We start from the raw sequence: 18,710 nt of genomic DNA on the forward strand, positions 1-18,710 counted from the left end.
CATTACCGAAGATGTGCTGCCAAATGGTTTCTTTACTCCTCATTCACTAGGTCAGATGAGCAAGGGAGCAAAAAAAAACAGCCTGCGACATCCTAAAGCAACAGCAACATGCTCTGAAATATGCTGCATCATTGGCACATTCCACAATTATTTCGAAATACCAGCGGTTATGTTAATGATCGACATTCCAATATGTTCGAAATTCATGAAGAGCACCTTCAAGTAGGGTAGGAAGACGGGTTTCAGACAGGATCATTGGCAAAAATAGGGTTCAATCATCATATATCTTGCCATTCATGTACAAATTATCCAAGCTATCACAAATTTATTTGTAGATGTATAATATAAATTCACTGCCTCAAATCCGAAAGCACCAAATTTCAGCATACAATATTATTAACATGCAAGTAAAATTAAATAGAAGGGTACAACAAGCTGCTACATCTAACAACCAAAAATCAAGTCCAATAATTAAATACTCTGCTAGTACTACCAAACCATAACATCCTAGATGGCTGAAACGAAATGAGAATGAAGTAGTGATCTTATAGCATCCCCTGAATATATTGATGGTGTCCAAAGTACACATGACCGAAGCAAATTTAACAGATCCTCGAGAAAGACAGCAGCAAACGCAACTAGAAAGGTTTACATGACTCAACTCAAAAACCGCCCCGAAGAGAGAAGAGACAACCGGCCAATCCTGGAAATTTAGAAGCATTTCCGGTGAACGATCGAAGGACCAGATTCATCATACTCTCCCTTAGATATCCACATCTGTTGATCCATAATTAACAGACAACTTAGCGCAACATAAGTTGGAAGCAGCTTTGCATGACAATTTTAGTGTACAAACAAAGACATATAGATGAAAAGGACCCAAACATCTGATGAAATGGCAATCTGTTTGCTTTATAACAATGCAGAAATTCCATGTGGGGGAGGTATTGGTATTTACCTGCTGGAAAGTGCTAAGGGAAGCGAGGATAGAACCTCCAATCCAGACACTGTACTTCCTCTCAGGTGGGGCAACCACCTTAATCTTCATGCTACTTGGGGCAAGGGCTGTGATTTCCTTGCTCATACGATCGGCAATGCCGGGGAACATTGTCGAACCACCACTGAGAACAATGTTGCCATACAGATCCTTTCTGATATCCACATCACACTTCATGATGGAGTTGTAAGTGGTCTCGTGGATTCCAGCAGCTTCCATACCAATCAGGGATGGCTGGAAGAGGACCTCTGGGCACCTGAATCTCTCCGCACCAATAGTAATCACCTGCCCATCAGGCAGCTCGTAACTCTTTTCCACAGAGGAGCTGCTCTTAGCTGTCTCCAGCTCCTGCTCATAGTCAAGAGCAACATAGGCAAGCTTCTCCTTCATGTCCCTGACAATTTCCCGTTCCGCAGTGGTAGTGAAGGAATAACCTCTCTCAGTAAGGATCTTCATCAAGGCATCGGTGAGATCACGGCCAGCAAGATCCAAACGAAGGATGGCATGAGGGAGGGCGTATCCTTCATAAATTGGGACAGTGTGACTCACACCATCACCAGAATCCAGCACAATACCTGAAAACAAAAAGAGTTTAAACCAACTTGGATAGACAAGAACATTCAAGGCAGAAGAATTCATTCGCGCGACCAATTACACTTACCAGTTGTACGGCCGCTGGCATAGAGGGATAGAACAGCCTGGATAGCCACATACATGGCAGGCACATTGAAGGTTTCAAACATTATCTGGGTCATTTTCTCTCTGTTTGCCTTTGGGTTGAGAGGAGCTTCGGTGAGCAGCACAGGGTGCTCCTCAGGGGCAACACGGAGCTCATTGTAGAAGGTGTGATGCCAGATCTTTTCCATGTCATCCCAGTTGCTAACAATGCCATGCTCAATCGGGTATTTCAAGGTGAGAATACCTCTTTTTGACTGGGCCTCATCACCTACATAGGCATCTTTCTGGCCCATCCCAACCATAACACCAGTATGTCGAGGTCGGCCTACAATGCTAGGAAAAACTGCCCTAGGAGCATCATCTCCAGCAAAACCAGCCTGCATGATGAATAATGTACATGACTATGTACCCAGGCAGCTGATAACAATTCTATGGGAATAATATAGAGATGGGACTAATTGCCTGACCTTGACCATTCCAGTGCCATTGTCACAGACAAGAGGCTGGATATCCTCAGCATCAGCCATCTTCTAAATATCTGCTAAACAAGCATTGCGCAAATACCATTGTAACTAATGGATATATACCTACTATCTCATTGTTAAATTGAGGCATAAAAAACTCATTTTGCTGCAATCACTTGTAAACATTCGCTTAACTGAATATAGGGAGAACCTAAATGTGCCTGATTAGAAATGGTGCTTGCTAGTCTTATTCTGAGGTTAAATGTAAAATATTTCAAATTACTTGCCAGTTGCAACTTAAAATGCCGCACCAATGATCTAATTTACTGCGGGGACCAAGAGACCATAGAAATTAAGAATATACGGGCGATCAATATAGCCTCCAAAAAAGTAAGTCTTCAGGACATCTAGCCACACCCATGTTACAGGAAATAACAGATCAATTCATCCCAATCAAAACAATGTAGCGGGACCATACCGACTCAAATAACCAGAAATTTGTCAAAAAAACAAAAAATCATCAAAAGCAGGGTGATTAAAATCCTCAAAAAACCTACCAGCGAACACAGTATTCAAAAAATAAAAGAACAACTCTCAAAGATCCGTCGAGAAAACCACTAAATCCCCCAGATCTTCGCTTAAAAAGGCATCCTAAATCAATGGATCATCAGCATTTCTCTAGATTTTGCTTCCAGTTCACTCGATCTAGATTGCAGATCCAAGAAAATTACTAAAATCAAAGAAAGTCCTAACTAACAACCTAACATCCTTTTGAATTGGAGCTCGATCTCCGATCTCTCGATCCAAAAGAACCACAGATTCCAAAATCACGACAAGAACTCGATCGATTCACCATTATTCCAGTGATCCATTACGAAGCTCTAGAAAAAGCTGCATAGCCTCTCAGATCGAAGCTATTCTCCATCAAATGGAGATATCGGGATAGAAAAGAAGAAGAGAAGAGATCGACTGACCTTTGTTCCGAAGAAAAATGGTCGCGATTCAGGCACGGGACTTCTCTCCGCTGCCTCCGCTTCGAGGGCCGAGGGACACAGCGAGCTCTCGGTCTCTCTCTCTCCGCCGAAGGAATAGCGATACGAAAGAGGAAAGAGAGGCGATGGCTTTTATATAGAGCCGGCCGGCGAGGCGAAAATTTCGAACGAAAATACGCTAAAATTTTCTTCCACTAAAATTGGGGGAAATCATCGGCGCCGCCATAAAAAAGAGTGGAGAGAGTGTGGGTTAGCTGGCACGGATAGGCTTTTGGGAAGGAGGGCCGTCGGATGGGGATCGTGAGGATATTGGCCGTTGGATTTCCTTGCACGTCAGCCTGGGGGTGGGCCGGGGGGAACGTGCGGTGGGCCCAAGCGAAGGTGTGCGGTCACGCCAACCGGTCAACAGCCCCTAAATCGCTGGCAGAGCCCAGCCTGCCACGGGCCTGGTGCCCGGACCCGGCCACTCGGCCCACTCCCAACTTGTTCCTGGTTGTCAAATAAATAAGTTTATTTTTTAAGTAATTTACCATACTAAAAATGAGCTATACGAGTCATGCACATGCAAGAAGCTTTCTCAGCCAAGTGATAGAGAGCAAATTCAAAAACTGATTCCATGCATGTCCAGGTAGTTGATTGCTGAGTTACAGAGTCAATGTTAATGGAACTGAAAGAATTCCACATGTGCACAGGGTTGAGAATGATCTAAACAGCTCAAGCTTAATTAGATATCAACTCGATTTGGTAGAAAGTACGCCGAGTTCAGACCAATTTCTAAGCTCCGTGCATTTATGAGTAGAAAAAAAAAATTCAGAGCCTGATCATGTTTTCTTATGCGTGATTTGAGTTTAGGTCGGCCTATTTTCTAAGTCGACCTTCAGCAACTTATTACTAGGCTCGTTTAAACCCTGATATGCAGCTAGATGCCCTAGAGCATCTTCTAGGTTATACGAGCAGTAATTCAGGGTTAGCTTTTGTTTTGGATGAAAAACCTTTGTTGTTATTGTTGTTGTTGGTAGCGTGATTATCTCCCGCATGCATTTGATTTTTGAGGTTTGTTTATAAGTATTTGATCGGGTATTAATATTTTTTCAATCCCATCTATAACCAAGGTGTAAATGATATTGTTGGCTGGGAAGTCATCATGTGAAACTCGTTGTACGCAATGGAACAAGTTTATCTTCATATAAACAAAAAGTAAGTGATTGCAAAGGCGCAATACTTGTAGGTGCATGCTAGATCCTAGACCTATTAACATTCATTCCATGATGAGCCTACATATAATCAGTCCATATCATCTAAATTCTATTAAAATAGTCTAAAAATATTCAATTAGGCCAAAGTTTTAGAGGCCTTCCCAAATGGGAACCAGATGGAGCTCATATGGCGGAGATCCCAGATAAATGTATGACTCCTGCATCATCCTATACAGAAAAAGTCCATCTAACAAAACACAGAAAGGAATATAACGTCAAATGGACATAAAATATGGCATATAAAAGTACGGATTGTACATCATCCTTCACACTTTGAGATAATCTATAACAAAACACAGCTGGTTGCGTTCTTAACGAGAAAAGCTGAACCAACCCGTACTGATCCGTTTAGTCTGAATTGAGCCGAACCAATTTCCCACCAGATCGATTCGGTCTTAGAATTAGCTCTAGCCAGAACCGGCCCAAATCGGCTAGAATAGGATAAAGCCAGATGGTTCCGTCCGGTTTGACTCAGTACCGATGCATACCGATTACCGATCAGTATGGGTTCAGCGAATCTCGGCTCTTAATGGTTGGGTGGGACCACGTGCTCTCTCACTTGCGCCCAAAGCGCATGATGGCGTACTGATCTGGGTCTCGAAAGAGTTGGAATCATCATCTCTGCGTTGGTGGGTGGGGAACTTGGAAGGCTGGAGCGCAAAAGCATCTCATGGGATGTTCCCATGTTTTGCCTTTTAATTAATCCGCTCTCCTCGGTCTTCCGTACTTAATTTAATCAAAGCTGGGCTGCAATGTCCGTGATACTCACGAAGTGCAGCTATTCTCGTGGTACTTTTATGCAGTGATAAAGGTTCGGAGTTCATCATGCATCCTTTGAATCTTTCACACAATATGATTAAATGAGATCCTGCGCAATACATCTCCTTGCAATTGAACTTTGGGCCCAACCAAAATATCGTCATAGTCATCCATGCAATGCTTGCTGCATAAATTCTTGAGTATAGCCGCATACAAAAGCATTAGAGAACAATCCCTCCCACCCAGAAGGACTAGCTAATCTGGGTATGCAATCAAATGATTTTTTCTTACTCTTGAATTCTAAAATTTTGAATCACGAGCAAATTTTTTTTTTTTTTCCAAAACTATCGGCAATCAATCTAGGTGTTCGGGTTGTGCACGAAAGAATGATTCATCTTCTTTTCCAATATCAACCATTGGGCCATGCAATGCAACGATAGTTTCTAAATCTATATAGATGGATGGAAGAAAGATATTGGAATGCTGTGCAAGATGCGATCCAATAATTGATGTCGTGAAAGAACATCTATCATTCTTTTGCGCTACAGATACAGTCCAAACTCAAGAATCTAGTCATTAGATGTGGGTTGTATCTTTCGCACAAAAAAATTATTAATTTTAATGATTTTAACCATTGCTGAGATGTCTCTAATTTTATTTATATAAATTTATAGCGGCTATTGTGCGATCGAATGGTGCATGTTCGGTCAATCATAGCTATATTATCAGAAAGGTAAGCTAAGGGCTCCGTTGGGAGAGTTTTTGGAGGGCTAAAAAGTCCTCCAAAAATACTTTTAGATGAAATAGTGGTGTTTGTTAAAAATTTTGAAAAGCTATTTTAACTTTTTTTCGAAAGCTAAAAAAAGTTTTTTGGAAGAAGCACCATTTTGGAGCTTTCTAAAAAAGCACTTTTAGGTCCGGTCGGAAAGCTATTTTTTACCAAAATACCCATAATAAAATATCATAATAACACAAAATATTCTTTTAATAATTGTTTAACCAATTTTTTCACCTAGCTAAAAAAAATGTTATATTATGAAAAATTAATTTACGCTAATAATTATAATATTTTATATTCTTATTATTGTATTATACTATAGATATAATATTATATCACATCATATCATAATACATTAATATATTATGTTAAATAATTTAATATTATATTAAACTATTTTGCTATGGTATACAATATTATATTATTATATTATAATAATATTATATTACATTATAGAATATTATATTATATCATATATTTATGTATTAATATATATTATATTTTATTATGCTCTATTATATAATACTATGTAATATCCTTTATGATCATTTTGTTATACTAAAAATATTTTTTTATTTTATTTATCAAACATATATTAAACTGACACAGAATATAGTTACTAAATAGAACCGCTCTCCCCAAGTGGGCCTAATAAAAAAAAGTCGGCCCCGATCACTTCGCACTCACAAGGCCGAACAGTATCCTCCCAGTCTCTGAACCCACGGATTGGACGGTCCAGATGGAACGCCACCAAATTGGAACGCCCAAACGGGGAAAAAAGTCAGTCGCCTCACCTAGGGTTCTTCCCCTCCCCGAAGCCCTGGAGCCGTCCAAAAAGTCCGCGCCCAGAGCCGGCCACCTTCTAAAGATCCAGCCAGAAAGGTAAGCATTCCACGAATCGATGGATCCCATCAACCCGATCCACGATCCCAATGGCTCCATCCTTTCTTCCCGCTGATCCCGATTCCGGCGATCAAAGATTTGTGCAGATCGAGTGTTTTTTTTGCGAAATTATCATAGATTTTGACTTTTAATCTGTAAAGTAAGCGATTTTTTTGCTTGATTTTTCAGGAGGAATCGCTGAAACAATATCCAGTTCTCGAGTTTGTTCTCCATGTGAGTGTATAAATCTGGCTCACTGTTTTTTTTTAAAATAAATTTTCCCCGCGTATTTTCCATTATTGATTTGTATTTTTTAAATTATTCCTTGCATATATTTTTCTTGTCATCTTCTTGAATCTATAGTCATGGTTAGAAATTAGAATAGCCAGTTGAACTTGGATCAAATAAAAGTCAATTATAATGAATGCAGTAGTTATCATAGGATGCGATTTCTCGATTCCGATATATTGCGGTTAGAGATTGAGTACAAGAGAATCTAATGTACACCTAGGACATGAGAACTGACAACGAGGATCTTATGTTGTTGCAGAAATCTGAAAGGAATTATTCGATGCCATGAGAACTTTTTCTAGGTTGACTCAAGCATAGAGGATTAGAGGGGATTGATTATTGTACGTTCACGTTCTGTAGTTGATTTCGTGCTGTTTTACTTCAATGAACTTATTGCTTCCTTCAGCAACCATTAGACATTGCTTTAAACTGGCTACGGCTTTTGACCAACCAAGTTATAATTAGATGACTGCAAACATCTCATTCCTGGCAAATTTTTGTTCCTTTTCTTTGAAGGCAACCTAAGGTAGCAGTTAACCTCTGTAACTGAATTCATAGAGGTAACTTCATATAGCTGTGATAAGAATTGTTATCTATCGTATGGTCATTCAGCGCCAATGCATGTATGGCTACTTCTTTTTGTGCTTCATATTGATATGTTTTTTTTTTTCTTTTGTATGTTCAGGGCGGATGACGAGCTTGTTGATCCAAAGAAATATCTTGAGGAACGTTGCCAGCCTAGATGCGTAAAAGCTTTATATGAATATCGGGTAATGCATATTATTTTCTTAAATAGCTATCTATGAGTACGAGATAGTTTCTCCTCTCAGTTGTTTCAGTCGGTCTTGTTTATGCATTTGTTAGAGCTCAATCTTAGTGCTGCTATTCCTTCGTTCCGACTATATACAATACATATGTAGATGCATTGAAATAAACTTCTGATGAGTGCATTTGAGAACATCTTTATTCTTCATTGTCATAATTCCTTGGACTTATTAAACAAGTTACTTTAACATAAATAATATCAGAAAGTGAACACAATATGCCAATTAAGAAGGACTAGCACCCAAAGACATGGTCAAGGTCGCTGGATGTAAGATCCACTTAGTTTTGATCCTAACTGTTTCATTTATGCAACTTTATTCCTAATAAAGTGATCTGGTACTTTGCAATGCTGCCATACTTATAAAGCTCATTACAATCAAGAAGTGTGGTTGTAATTTCACATATGTGAAACTGCTTCCACACCCCAAGTTTTCTACTTAACGACTACCAGGCAATCTCAGAGCTGCCTTGACTAGTAACTGTCAATCGGCAGTGAGATGTTCTATCTGATGGCTGCTGCCATGCTGCTCAAATGATTGCTAAGTATAGCTGATAATTTGGACCTTCAAGTACCAAATCATAATTAAAATACACAATAGAAAATGATGTACTTGTGATTGTCCTTTGGCTTTTCTTTTCTTTCTCACTCATAACATCAAATGTTAAGGGTTTCAACTAGACTTTACCATCAATGATACTAGATCATTGACTTGGATCAAGTAATTTTCCACCGGTCAAGTAAATGGATTTTTGAGTCCATCGAACACCCTTGTTATGTGATCATTAAATCAATCATGTAACAACTGCTTGTCATGTTGCACACTGTATAGAATTGCTGATATCTTCAAAATACATGATGACATAAATCCATCATATTGCATGACTCGAATCCTGTTCCAATTGTGTTTAGTCAGGACAAAAATCGTGACTGCTGTTCCTTGTCTTTTGTTTTAATCAATAAAAAAGCTCTCGTCTTTAGAACACTATTTTCAATGTAAGACAGGATCAAGCCCTGCTATCTTTATTTAGGAAATATTGTATGACATGATCTCATGCTGTTCTAGTTGTTGATGGGTATTATAGGTGGTTTAGGTATCTGTTGGGACTCAGTCAAATTGTTTCTTAGATTTCTTTTATTTTCAAGGAAGGTAGCTTATGCTGGCTATATATTTTGCAGCCATAATTTTCCTTTTGAGCTTCTTTTTGTCTGTGCCTGCGCATTTTTCTCGACATCATTGTTCCACCAAATCTATGTCCACCAATCCCAACCAAAATGCTTATAAATTTTATTGCATGTGCTAGTAGTGTCCTTGATCATGAAAGCCTTCAGCTTCTTCCAGCATCAGTCTACCTTGATTTCCTCTTGCTGGGAGTTTCACTATTCTCATACTTTTGAGATGCTTCATGACCAGTCATTTCTTCTTTTGTAGATTCTAGCTTAATTTTTTTATGTTCTTTTACTGCATCCGTACTGAAATGACGGAAAACTTGATGATAGTTATTAATCTAAAAAAATTCTTTATTAACTGAACTGTGATATTAAAATGAAAACAATGCAAATGGATTTGTTCCTTTGAAAGTTGATGTCATTTATTTGACTAAAAACTGGATGTATTTTCTGGTGTGTGTCTGAGAATTTAGACGATTTAATATTGTGGTAGATAGATTACTTGCTTGATGACTAAGAATATACTTACAAATCTAATCATTTCCATTTTTATAATCTGCACTTGCATCATTGTTTAAAAAATGACAAGTCCAATTTTTATTTTCACAAAGACTTGTAACCCAAGACCACCGATCAACTTACCCACCATACATGAAGGAAACCTTGTCAGGCAATTCCAGTGCTCCTCCCTTGAAAGCCTGCTGGACATATGCCCATGTTGTAGTCTAAAACTTTTATGATTTCAGCAACTCGTGCTTAAATTTGATTTGTGAGGTTCATCATCAACTTTTCTTCTTTGGCATAAGGGTTTAAATTCCCTTGCTCTATGCCATTTCCAGGATTTGAACGATCCCGTGATTCAAAAGTAGTTTTTTTTAAGATTTATGCAGTCGTTAATCTTTTTCCCTTTGCTTATTTTCGATTTAACGCAATTTTGTCTAGAATTATGGTTTTAATTCCTCTTATGATGTACAGGAGTGTGTCAAGAGAATCAAGGACGATGAAACAGGGCACAAGCACTGCACTGGCCAATATTTTGACTATTGGAAATGCATTGATAAATGTGTAAGTAAATCTCCTCTTTATTTTCTATTTTTCACCTATTATAATATTTAGTGAATCTTCTAGGATTGCAAAAAGAAATGCCTGACACAACAAAATGCAATGTGCTAACTTCATTATGCATTTTAATTTATATAGAGAGAGTGCTTTATGTTGAATATTTGTGGGTGATGCAGGTAGCAGAGAAGCTTTTTGATAAGCTAAAGTGATCAAGGGATGCTGCATTTGGTGGACGATGTTTTTTGTGCTGCTTCTTTATTCATTAACCTCCAATAAATTCATGTTCTAGCCACCACATGCCTGAACTATTGTTACTCAGTTGTTACCGCTACTGATGATCTCCATATTAAACTGCTTACTTGTCAATTGTCACTGTTATTGGTGGCACTATGATTGCGGTGGAAATATGCATTAATGTGTTATGCTGACCGTAGAAAATCATTCTCGACAGCACAAAAATTCTGATAATTTTGTTTATTAAGGGAGGGATGTTATGCTATCTGCTTCAGAAATTCTCAGTCTTCTTACAAGCTTTTCTATTTGAAACTTAATTAGATCTTGTGAATGCAGGATCCATAAAACAGATGTGAGTAGAAATTGTTGATTTTGCATGAGATAAATATTCAGAGTGGTTGTTGGATTGCGTCAGCATCAGCACCTTCACTCTTCATCCACTTTTACTTCCATTCCCTCTTCAAGCAGGAAAAAAAGAAAAGAAAAGAAAAAAAGAGAGAGAAGTCAGCTTCTTAGATGATTGTGGAGTGTTACAGCCCAAATCAAAGGCGCCTAATAGTGGAAGGTTCAATATTCTAGCTTGCTAATTCGGTATCTATGTTTTAATTTACTGTGATGCTGATCTAGACATGCTTGCAATCACATTTACTAATTGTACTTTGTTTGAAGAATTAAGCAATGTTGCTGGAAGTGTGCATGTAAGATTCTTATTGGAAACTAGTCTGAAGATTACTTGCAAGACCAGCAGTTGGTCATGCATTATATGTCCTGCAGCAATTGAAAGATGACTAGCAAAATTTACATTTGCTAGAATACCAGTTGGAGGCCTGCACAAAGGTTACTCATCCCACCTCACCACATAGTTGCATGGGACATCACTGTAATGCTAAACCCTTGTCTCACCTACATGGCATGCAGGATAGTGATGAAACCTTATCCTGCCAGTATGGGTTGTTTGGAGTAAAAAGCATGTCATGCTCTGTGGAGAAATTATTAGGTGCATCAGGTCCACCATAGATCTAATCTAAGGTGAACTGAATTCTTCTAATAGTTTCATCCTAAGATGAAATGAATCTAGCAAAGATGATTTCACTTTAGACCCATGGTGGATCTGATGTAGCATTTTTTCACCTTATGGCCTTAGCATGATGATAGATACTGAATCCATGCATTCTTTCACCTGGTGGCCGTAGCATGATGTGTGGTAGTTCAGTGAACACATGGTTTGCTTCCTTTCAAAACCCTTTCCTTGTCATTCCTACTTCAGCTCTTCCATGGTGCTGCTTCATGGTTTCAATTAGAGGTTAGGGTTTTTTTTTTTTTGATATATTGGCTGCTAACACCGCTCTCGCATGAGCACAACCAACTTTATTACTAGCAAGAAAGCTGCACAAAGCAGAAGGAATAGAGAATTGCTAGTCTAGACTCTAGAGAGATTTTTCAGAATAATGAGCAGCAAATGAGGTGACCTAATCAGCCTTCGCCATCGAAGATTCCCATATTTAATCAATAATCAATCCCTTAAGCTGTTTATCGAAGAGGTGAATTTTATCTCTTGACCGTCACATCGAAATTTGTGCAACCCCCCAAGCTGTTGCTTGAGCTATCCCAATGGAGCCTTCTCGTTCACCAAATGTAAGGTATCATGCTTTTTGGATAAGCGGTATTTGAATTTGTTGCTCTACGTGAATCAGTGTAATTTGTTTTGAGAAGCAATATTAGTTGCAACATTTCACTCCATGCATCATACTTGACCCTTTGATGCTCCTAATTCTGACATTTTTCTAGTCCAACAAGCAAAGCCCCTTGTAGAGAGTAATTGGTTGACAGGCCATTTCATGTTGTGTAGCACTATAAACTCAAGGACTTGCTACATTACTGATGAATTAGTCTCCTCGTATTCTCTTCTTTCAGCCATCGAATCACAGAGGCACGGGTATGCGTTAAGTTATTAATTTGAAAATGGCCATTCACTCTTACATGTTGGATTAAACTCCTTTTTACTTTAAAAAAAAAAGACATGAAAAGAAACGAAAAAAAAAGAGAGAGAAAAATCAAAATAGCATTAGCTTATGAGAACGCCGACGATTTGTGTCATTCTTCCACTCAAGTCTCTGAAGGTTGGTTGACGGCCTTTCTCTCGTCATCCCCGACTGCTATAACAAGTGGCATCCACTACAGAAAAAGTGGAGACTGATCCATGGGAGAGATTGACAGAATCTACTTAAGCTATGCTTTGGCGGAAGAGATTCAGACAAATCTTTTTCAAGGTGCCACCTTTGGACTAGAACCTCCAAGGTGCTTAGTGGGCTTCACTTCGGAGTCTCATTCATCTCTAACTTCATTGGCTAAGAAGACCCCAGTTAATTTCTTCGTTGCCACCCTTTTTTTGTATAGCTAGAATTCAGCTAAATATCTCCACTGCTGCTACTAGTGCTACATTACGTTGTGAGGCTTTGTGGGGGGCCAGGAGCTTTAATACCTATGATGCCGCCTTTGTTGGGGTATTGGATGCACTGGAAGACGTTAGGCAGAAAGATTTGTGATGGACGAGTAGTACCAGTGGAGCAAACATGCTACTAGCTGTGGCTATTTCCACTGTAGCCAAACTGCACCTCCTCGTTTTCTCCACCTCAAAATCTTTAGGTACATTTAAAAGACAATTGGATTAAAAGAACAACATAATGTAGGAAAATAAGAGCCCAAGTTGCAAATCATCTAACACCACACTTCTCTCTTTACATATACTCTTTTGATGAACATATACAATTTACATACGTTTGGAACACTGAAGTAAATTCTAGTATTTAACAGCACTGATTTGCTCAAAAAAATTTAGACCCTAACTTATAATTCCCTTGCTATGATTCATAGCGAGCAATTAAACCTTCTGGTTCCAACGGTACCAGAATTGGCTGAACTGGCACCGGACCTGGGTGGTTCACCTCGGCGCAATCGGAGGTCTTTGGGCTCGAACCAAACAAACATCGCCGGCAGGTCGGGCACGATGACCGAGTCATGAGCCACCGATCGATGCACCTGGCATGGAACCCATGATCGCACTTGGGTAGGACGCGAACCCGATCCCCAGGCACAAAATCCGAGAGACAGATGGCGCACTCTGGGTTAGCTCGATGGAGCCCGGGAGCGGCCGAGTAGACCAGGGTGGGCAGGGCCCGGAGTGCCTTCCTCCTGATCCCGATCTGAGTGAACCGGGCCATCATCGGATTCGCCTCGGGCTCGACCGAGCACCGGAGTGCACACCGGATGACAGACTTGAGTCCCAGCACGCCAATTAAAGCACATAGGAGGACGGCGAGGATCAGGACGATGTTGGCATCGACGCTACCTCCCGGCATGCTGGAATCCGGCTCAGAACCAGCCGGACCGGTCAAAGGTGGTCTTAGTTGAATGGGCTGTTTATCGAGGGGTGTGTGGATCAGCAGAAGTCTTCTATGATAGATGTCTATGATCTGAGATTGGATGATGGCTGGGGAAGCGGAGGAAGTAGAAGACATGGTTGTGGCGTTTTAGCCAAAGAGAGGTAGCTTGGAGGACAGTTCTGGTGGCCTTGTTCAAATGGGGTGTATATATATATATATATATATATATATAGAGAGAGAGAGAGAGAGAGAGAGGATTGAAAAAAGTGGCTTAGCTTTTGGAATAGTTAATTTATAGTGGATGGGTAACTTGTACCTTGAGATGGAAGCATCAAAATTATACCAGGATGGAGAGCAGCACTAACTTCTTGGTGTAGTTTTATGAATTTTTAAGCACAAAAAACCTTTGTGGAGGCTGATGAGAGGTTTTATTGGTGTTGTGATAAGTTTTTTTATGAGCTTTTTAAAGAAAAAATCTTCGATATTATTGTAGTATAGAAGCCATAGAGAAGGTTATCTTTTGCATTGTCGTTTATGATTCATGATTAGTACACACAAACACAAAAAATATCATAGGTCTTGTCCACTAGACAAACTTTTCCTATTTTCCATCTTTGTCAGCTTGCATGATGTTAATAGATAATTCAAAAAATACAGTAATGGGGAAGTTTTACAATATGGTAGCATGTCTATGAGGCAAGAGTTATCATTCTTTCTCCTTTTTTTTTTTTTCTTTTATAATTGTGATCCTAGGAAAACGGAAGCTAATTAATTCTTTCTCCTTTGTGTATCTCTTTATATGCATGCATAATTATAATTATAGCTATCGAATCTTGTCTCCGTTATCTAGATAAAGTATAATTGTGTAAAGATAATTGTTTATATATTCAAACTTACAAATACTTGGCGTGCATAATTCCAGCAAACTGGATCCACCTCTGGGTCCTTTGAATCCGTAAGGTGACTTTGTAAAAAGAATAAACAAGACTCGGGCACAGTGTATCTGAGTACAAGATATTTTACGTTATAAAACTTATTTGCCGAATATCCAAAGAGATCAACCCTGCACTAAAGCTAAAGAAAGCGCACATATTCTTAAACGCACTGCAGCGGCCATCATGGTTGTTTACAGCCCTCCCCACTTTTAACGCAGCAAACAGTGCCACGTGTCACGAAAATCCCAGGGAAAGCCATGACTATACACCTGTCATCATATGATTGGATAGCTGGGTGTGGAAGGCTTTGGCGTGTTGGAGTGCTGCTTCCAACGGGCGCGCGCGCGACCTTTCGGCCGAGTGCGCGACGTCAAACCTCAGCGATATTCTCACCATGGGTCCCAGCATCAAGCTCCAGATGTTCAATCTTTTCCTGAACTCTTTTTATCGCAAAATGGATGCTTCCATCTTTTTCTGAACCCTTTTTATCGCAACAATGGATACTTCCATTGATGGAGGCTTGTCAGGTTGGATTTGGTTGAACATAATTTGAGTTGATCAGTGGCTACGAATTTATGTCAAGAGAATTTGAAACTATATATATATAGGTAGATAGGTAAATAGATAGATACTGAACTCATCCAACTATCCTTCAGCTCTTTACCTACTTCCCTTGTTCATCGATTTGTCGTGGTTGCCGCCATGCATTCGATGGATCTAAGCTCAACACTGATTTTGATCGAAGGGCCTAGGCTTTGGGCATGAATTAATTCGATTTTATGTCATCTAAGTTCTTAGTTTTTAGCATCAAGGGAACCTAGCTAGGATCAAGAGATTAATAGTTTTTAGCGTCAAAAAATGCAGCATCATTGCTGATGCACGACACAGCATTAAGATCAATGCTCTATAAACATTTATATTTGCAAAATTTCTTAAAATTGGGATAATTTAATTTTGTATTAGAGAGAGAGAGAGAGAGAGAGAGAGAGAGAGAGAGAGAGAGAGAGGAGCTCATGAAAACTTCCATTTTCGTTTAAGAATGCAGAAAGAGAAGGGGAACATCTAAAATAACATAATTAGAAGTTACCAAACAAAAGAATCTTATCTAAAAATGTTGGGTGAATAAGAACTTATAAAACCCACGCAGAATAATTAGAGCAAAGCTTAGTATTTATGGTTACGAATATGCAAATTCTACTGCAGAGAACTGCATCCTAAACCTTCTAACTCCATGTTTAGCAAAGGCTTCTCTATTTTACTAGTTTTGTGATGTGACATGCCTGCCGATCTTCACCATATTACCAAGTTATGTTATATCGTACCAGTCCGAACCGGACGGTAGAGGACATACCATACCGTTTCGATTCGGGACCAGTATCCGGTATGAGTGGCGTACGGATATTCGGTATACCAAAAAATTTCTGTATTGACACTATGTTAGTATGGCACCAGTATAGAATTCGATAATGAGACGGCAATCTTGCACCATCTAATGAACTTCATATCGGTTAAATTGCATTCAGAGTCCCCTAATGTGGAGCTCGGTTGGAAATATTATTTCCCTGCAAAATAGACATCTCCGTGGGAGGCACGTATCTCCGGAAATCTTATCCTAACTGACCTATGTTATATAGTTTACAACCCCACGAAACTTAGATTATGCATAGAGATTGTGGTGTGGGCTCCAGTGTAGCTCCAAATTGCAGCAACGGCGACTCAACAGCTCGTTCAGTATAAAGCAAACTAAAGAACAAAACAAAAGCACAAAACTCTCACAGATAGAATTATCTGAAGACACTTCAAGTCTATCCACTTCGCTGGAGATGGTTTGCTGGAGAGATCACAATCATAGTAATCGTAAATAAGATACGCAAGTGGGAGCTAGCTGGTGCTTCCCTCTAGAAATTTAATTATGGATGGGGATTGACACATATTTCTCCCAACTTGTGGTAAATTTGTAGGCTTGGATCAATTTTGTTCTTAGTGGGAAACTTGTGGCATGCAAGTATGCGTTCTCTCAAAATATCTTTAAGGCCTTTTGGATTTAGATTTTGAAGATCTTCATTAAGATTTTGCTTCATATATATATATATATATATATATATATATATAGAGAGAGAGAGAGAGAGAGAGAGAGAGAGAGAGAGAGAGAGAGAGAGAGAGAGAGATTTTAATATTCAGAGTCTTCAGTTGTTTTTGACATCCGGCAACCTAGCTAAATGCTCGCACATCCTTCACTACTCTAGCAAATTCCACTATTTGGTCAAGTCAGAAACAAGAGTTGGTAGATTGACAAAAGTTGTTCTTATTGTTTCGTTGGAGGAGGAGTTAACCTCATTTGGGGGATATCAATATTAATGAAACCATGAAGACGAATTATAAACATCATTTTGTTCTTTTCATCATAGGAATATCGAAGAACTGGATGCAAGAAGTGAGCTCATAATCCTTTGCTGTTGGCTGAATGCTTGCTTGCTTTAAAAGTTCAAACATATTAAGCATTTATACTGAGTGATCTGACAAAAAGATATTTGATAACTCCAAAAATCTCGAATTTTAGGACAGAAGAAATTCCAGAAATATAAAATGAATTATAAATGGATGTATGTCAGGGATTTATATAGTTGCGAGCATGCAATTCCACCATCATTTTAAGATGGTAGAGAAGATATATGACTGCTATTCCGATCTACACACACAAAAAAGAATGCAATCGCCAAATATGTCATGAATATTAGAACATGGCTGTCACGCCCTTGATACGTCCAGAGTCAGCTACCAGTCCCAAGTTTCAAAGAAATCCGGGATTGTAGAAGATGAGAACAGAACACTATCAGACTTCCAAGCATTTAAAATCTGGTAGTATAAAAGATGAATGTAGAGAAACAGAACAAATGTAAAGTATTTGAAATACAATAGAGTTCCTTTCATGCTGATGCCAAGAAAATCACAAATTATCATGTAAATCTGTTCGAGTTAATATAGTCTCAGAATTCCTTTTTGAAGAATGATTTCATTATCCATGTAAGAACTTTTTCATCAGTTGTAACATTTAACTGGATGTCAGTAGCCTTTTGTTCACACCAGTTTTGACATTTAACTTGATTCTTTTGGTTGAGCAACGGTGAGTCTTTAAAGCTGAAAATTTATAATTAGCACAAATTGAACGCCTAGGACAAGATTCATTTTACCAGCGAACATGGAAATTTGTTAACCAGGTCCTGCTATTTTAATCATCTTTTGTTGTTTTATCCAACTAATCCATGATGTCAACTGTGGTTATCCAAATATCTAACTAATTTGTTGTTTTATCTTAATTGTAGAGTCTCCTGATAGCATGTTAGCATACTTGAGCACCATTTATCACCTTCATTGATATTATTTTCTGCATAAATAATATCAATATTCTGCATCTTTAGGTCATCTGAGCAAAATGAAGTTAAGATGCTATCACAGTGTGGTGAAGGTATCAAATGCCTTAGGAATTCCAGAAAATTTTATTGTACCATTATAAGACCAGCTTTATAAATATAGTGTTTCCTCTGTACAGCCAATATTCTGATCCAACAAGATGGATGTCCAACAAAACTCCAGGGATTCAGTTCAAATTAATGTCATCATCTGAAGCTTAGAACTTAAAAAGTGGGACATGCATAGGATTGAGAGAGAACTAGTGTTTGCACATGTACAGTATAGGCCAAAACAATATATTTGATGAGGAAGTGCCAAGTAGGGGTTGAAGGATCATAGAAGAGAAAGAAGATCAACAAAAACCAGGATGGAGTTATAGATATATAAGTTGAGAACCTTGTTATTTCAAAGGCTTAAGCAAGCTTCAAATTAATGAAATAAGGGTTGTTATGTTTCAGTATCTATATCTATGTCTATACATGACTATCATTATCTGAAATCTAAGCAGATTCTGTTTCAAAATGGAATGTACTCAGATTTACAAATTTGTTGGACAACTCTTCAAATTTAACTTCCACCACTTTCCGATGGTTCG

General features: G+C 38.7%; 3 protein-coding genes across 5 annotated transcripts; 1 reads left to right on the top strand and 2 right to left on the bottom strand.

Moving 5' to 3' along the window:
* Nucleotides 1-315: 315 nt before the first annotated feature.
* Nucleotides 316-3,352, bottom strand: LOC103701202 (actin-101-like). 2 transcript variants are annotated; one of them, XM_008783178.3, is made up of 5 exons: nt 3,114-3,352; nt 2,143-2,213; nt 1,659-2,052; nt 959-1,572; nt 316-777 (listed from the first exon to the last, which is right to left on the bottom strand). In XM_008783178.3, exons 2-5 carry the CDS (start codon nt 2,200-2,202, stop codon nt 712-714), a joined length of 1,134 nt encoding a protein of 377 aa, XP_008781400.1. In that variant the 5' UTR covers nt 2,203-2,213; nt 3,114-3,352; the 3' UTR covers nt 316-711. The 2 variants fall into 2 exon arrangements, with proteins under 2 accessions (XP_008781400.1, XP_008781401.1); XM_008783179.4 differs by having other exon boundaries at nt 2,143-2,216; nt 3,114-3,243.
* A 3,313-nt stretch (nt 3,353-6,665) lies between these two features.
* LOC103701200 (cytochrome b-c1 complex subunit 6-like) lies at nt 6,666-10,660 on the top strand. Of its 2 annotated transcripts, none has more exons than XM_008783176.3 (5): nt 6,666-6,806; nt 6,996-7,040; nt 7,783-7,867; nt 10,066-10,155; nt 10,329-10,651. In XM_008783176.3, coding segments are annotated over exons 2-5 (210 nt in total). In that variant the 5' UTR covers nt 6,666-6,806; nt 6,996-7,038; the 3' UTR covers nt 10,362-10,651. The 2 variants fall into 2 exon arrangements, with proteins under 2 accessions (XP_008781398.1, XP_038989182.1); XM_039133254.1 differs by lacking the exon at nt 6,666-6,806 and adding an exon at nt 6,834-6,907 and having other exon boundaries at nt 10,329-10,660.
* A 2,418-nt stretch (nt 10,661-13,078) lies between these two features.
* Nucleotides 13,079-13,965, bottom strand: LOC113462345 (RING-H2 finger protein ATL78-like). The gene has a single exon (XM_026802250.2). The coding sequence runs from the start codon at nt 13,902-13,904 to the stop codon at nt 13,248-13,250; it is 657 nt and encodes a 218-aa protein (XP_026658051.2). The 5' UTR covers nt 13,905-13,965; the 3' UTR covers nt 13,079-13,247.
* Between the last annotated feature and the right edge of the window lie 4,745 nt (nt 13,966-18,710).

Source organism: Phoenix dactylifera, chromosome 14 (assembly GCF_009389715.1).
Source record: "Phoenix dactylifera cultivar Barhee BC4 chromosome 14, palm_55x_up_171113_PBpolish2nd_filt_p, whole genome shotgun sequence".
Lineage (NCBI taxonomy): Eukaryota > Viridiplantae > Streptophyta > Magnoliopsida > Arecales > Arecaceae > Phoenix > Phoenix dactylifera.

What these genes read in the sequence shown, in the direction of transcription:
- LOC103701202 (XM_008783178.3), bottom strand. Translation starts at nt 2,202, where the DNA reads ATGGCTGATGCTGAGGATATCCAGCCTCTTGTCTGTGACAATGGCACT. An exon ending in ATGGCACTGGAATGGTCAAG is followed by an intron (nt 2,053 to 2,142) that starts GTCAGGCAATTA and finishes TTCATCATGCAG; the next exon opens with GCTGGTTTTGCTGGAGATGA. An exon ending in TGCCAGCGGCCGTACAACTG is followed by an intron (nt 1,573 to 1,658) that starts GTAAGTGTAATT and finishes TTTTGTTTTCAG; the next exon opens with GTATTGTGCTGGATTCTGGT.
- LOC103701200 (XM_008783176.3), top strand. An exon ending in AAGCTTTATATGAATATCGG is followed by an intron (nt 7,868 to 10,065) that starts GTAATGCATATT and finishes TATGATGTACAG; the next exon opens with GAGTGTGTCAAGAGAATCAA. An exon ending in GGAAATGCATTGATAAATGT is followed by an intron (nt 10,156 to 10,328) that starts GTAAGTAAATCT and finishes TGGGTGATGCAG; the next exon opens with GTAGCAGAGAAGCTTTTTGA.
- LOC113462345 (XM_026802250.2), bottom strand. Translation starts at nt 13,904, where the DNA reads ATGTCTTCTACTTCCTCCGCTTCCCCAGCCATCATCCAATCTCAGATC.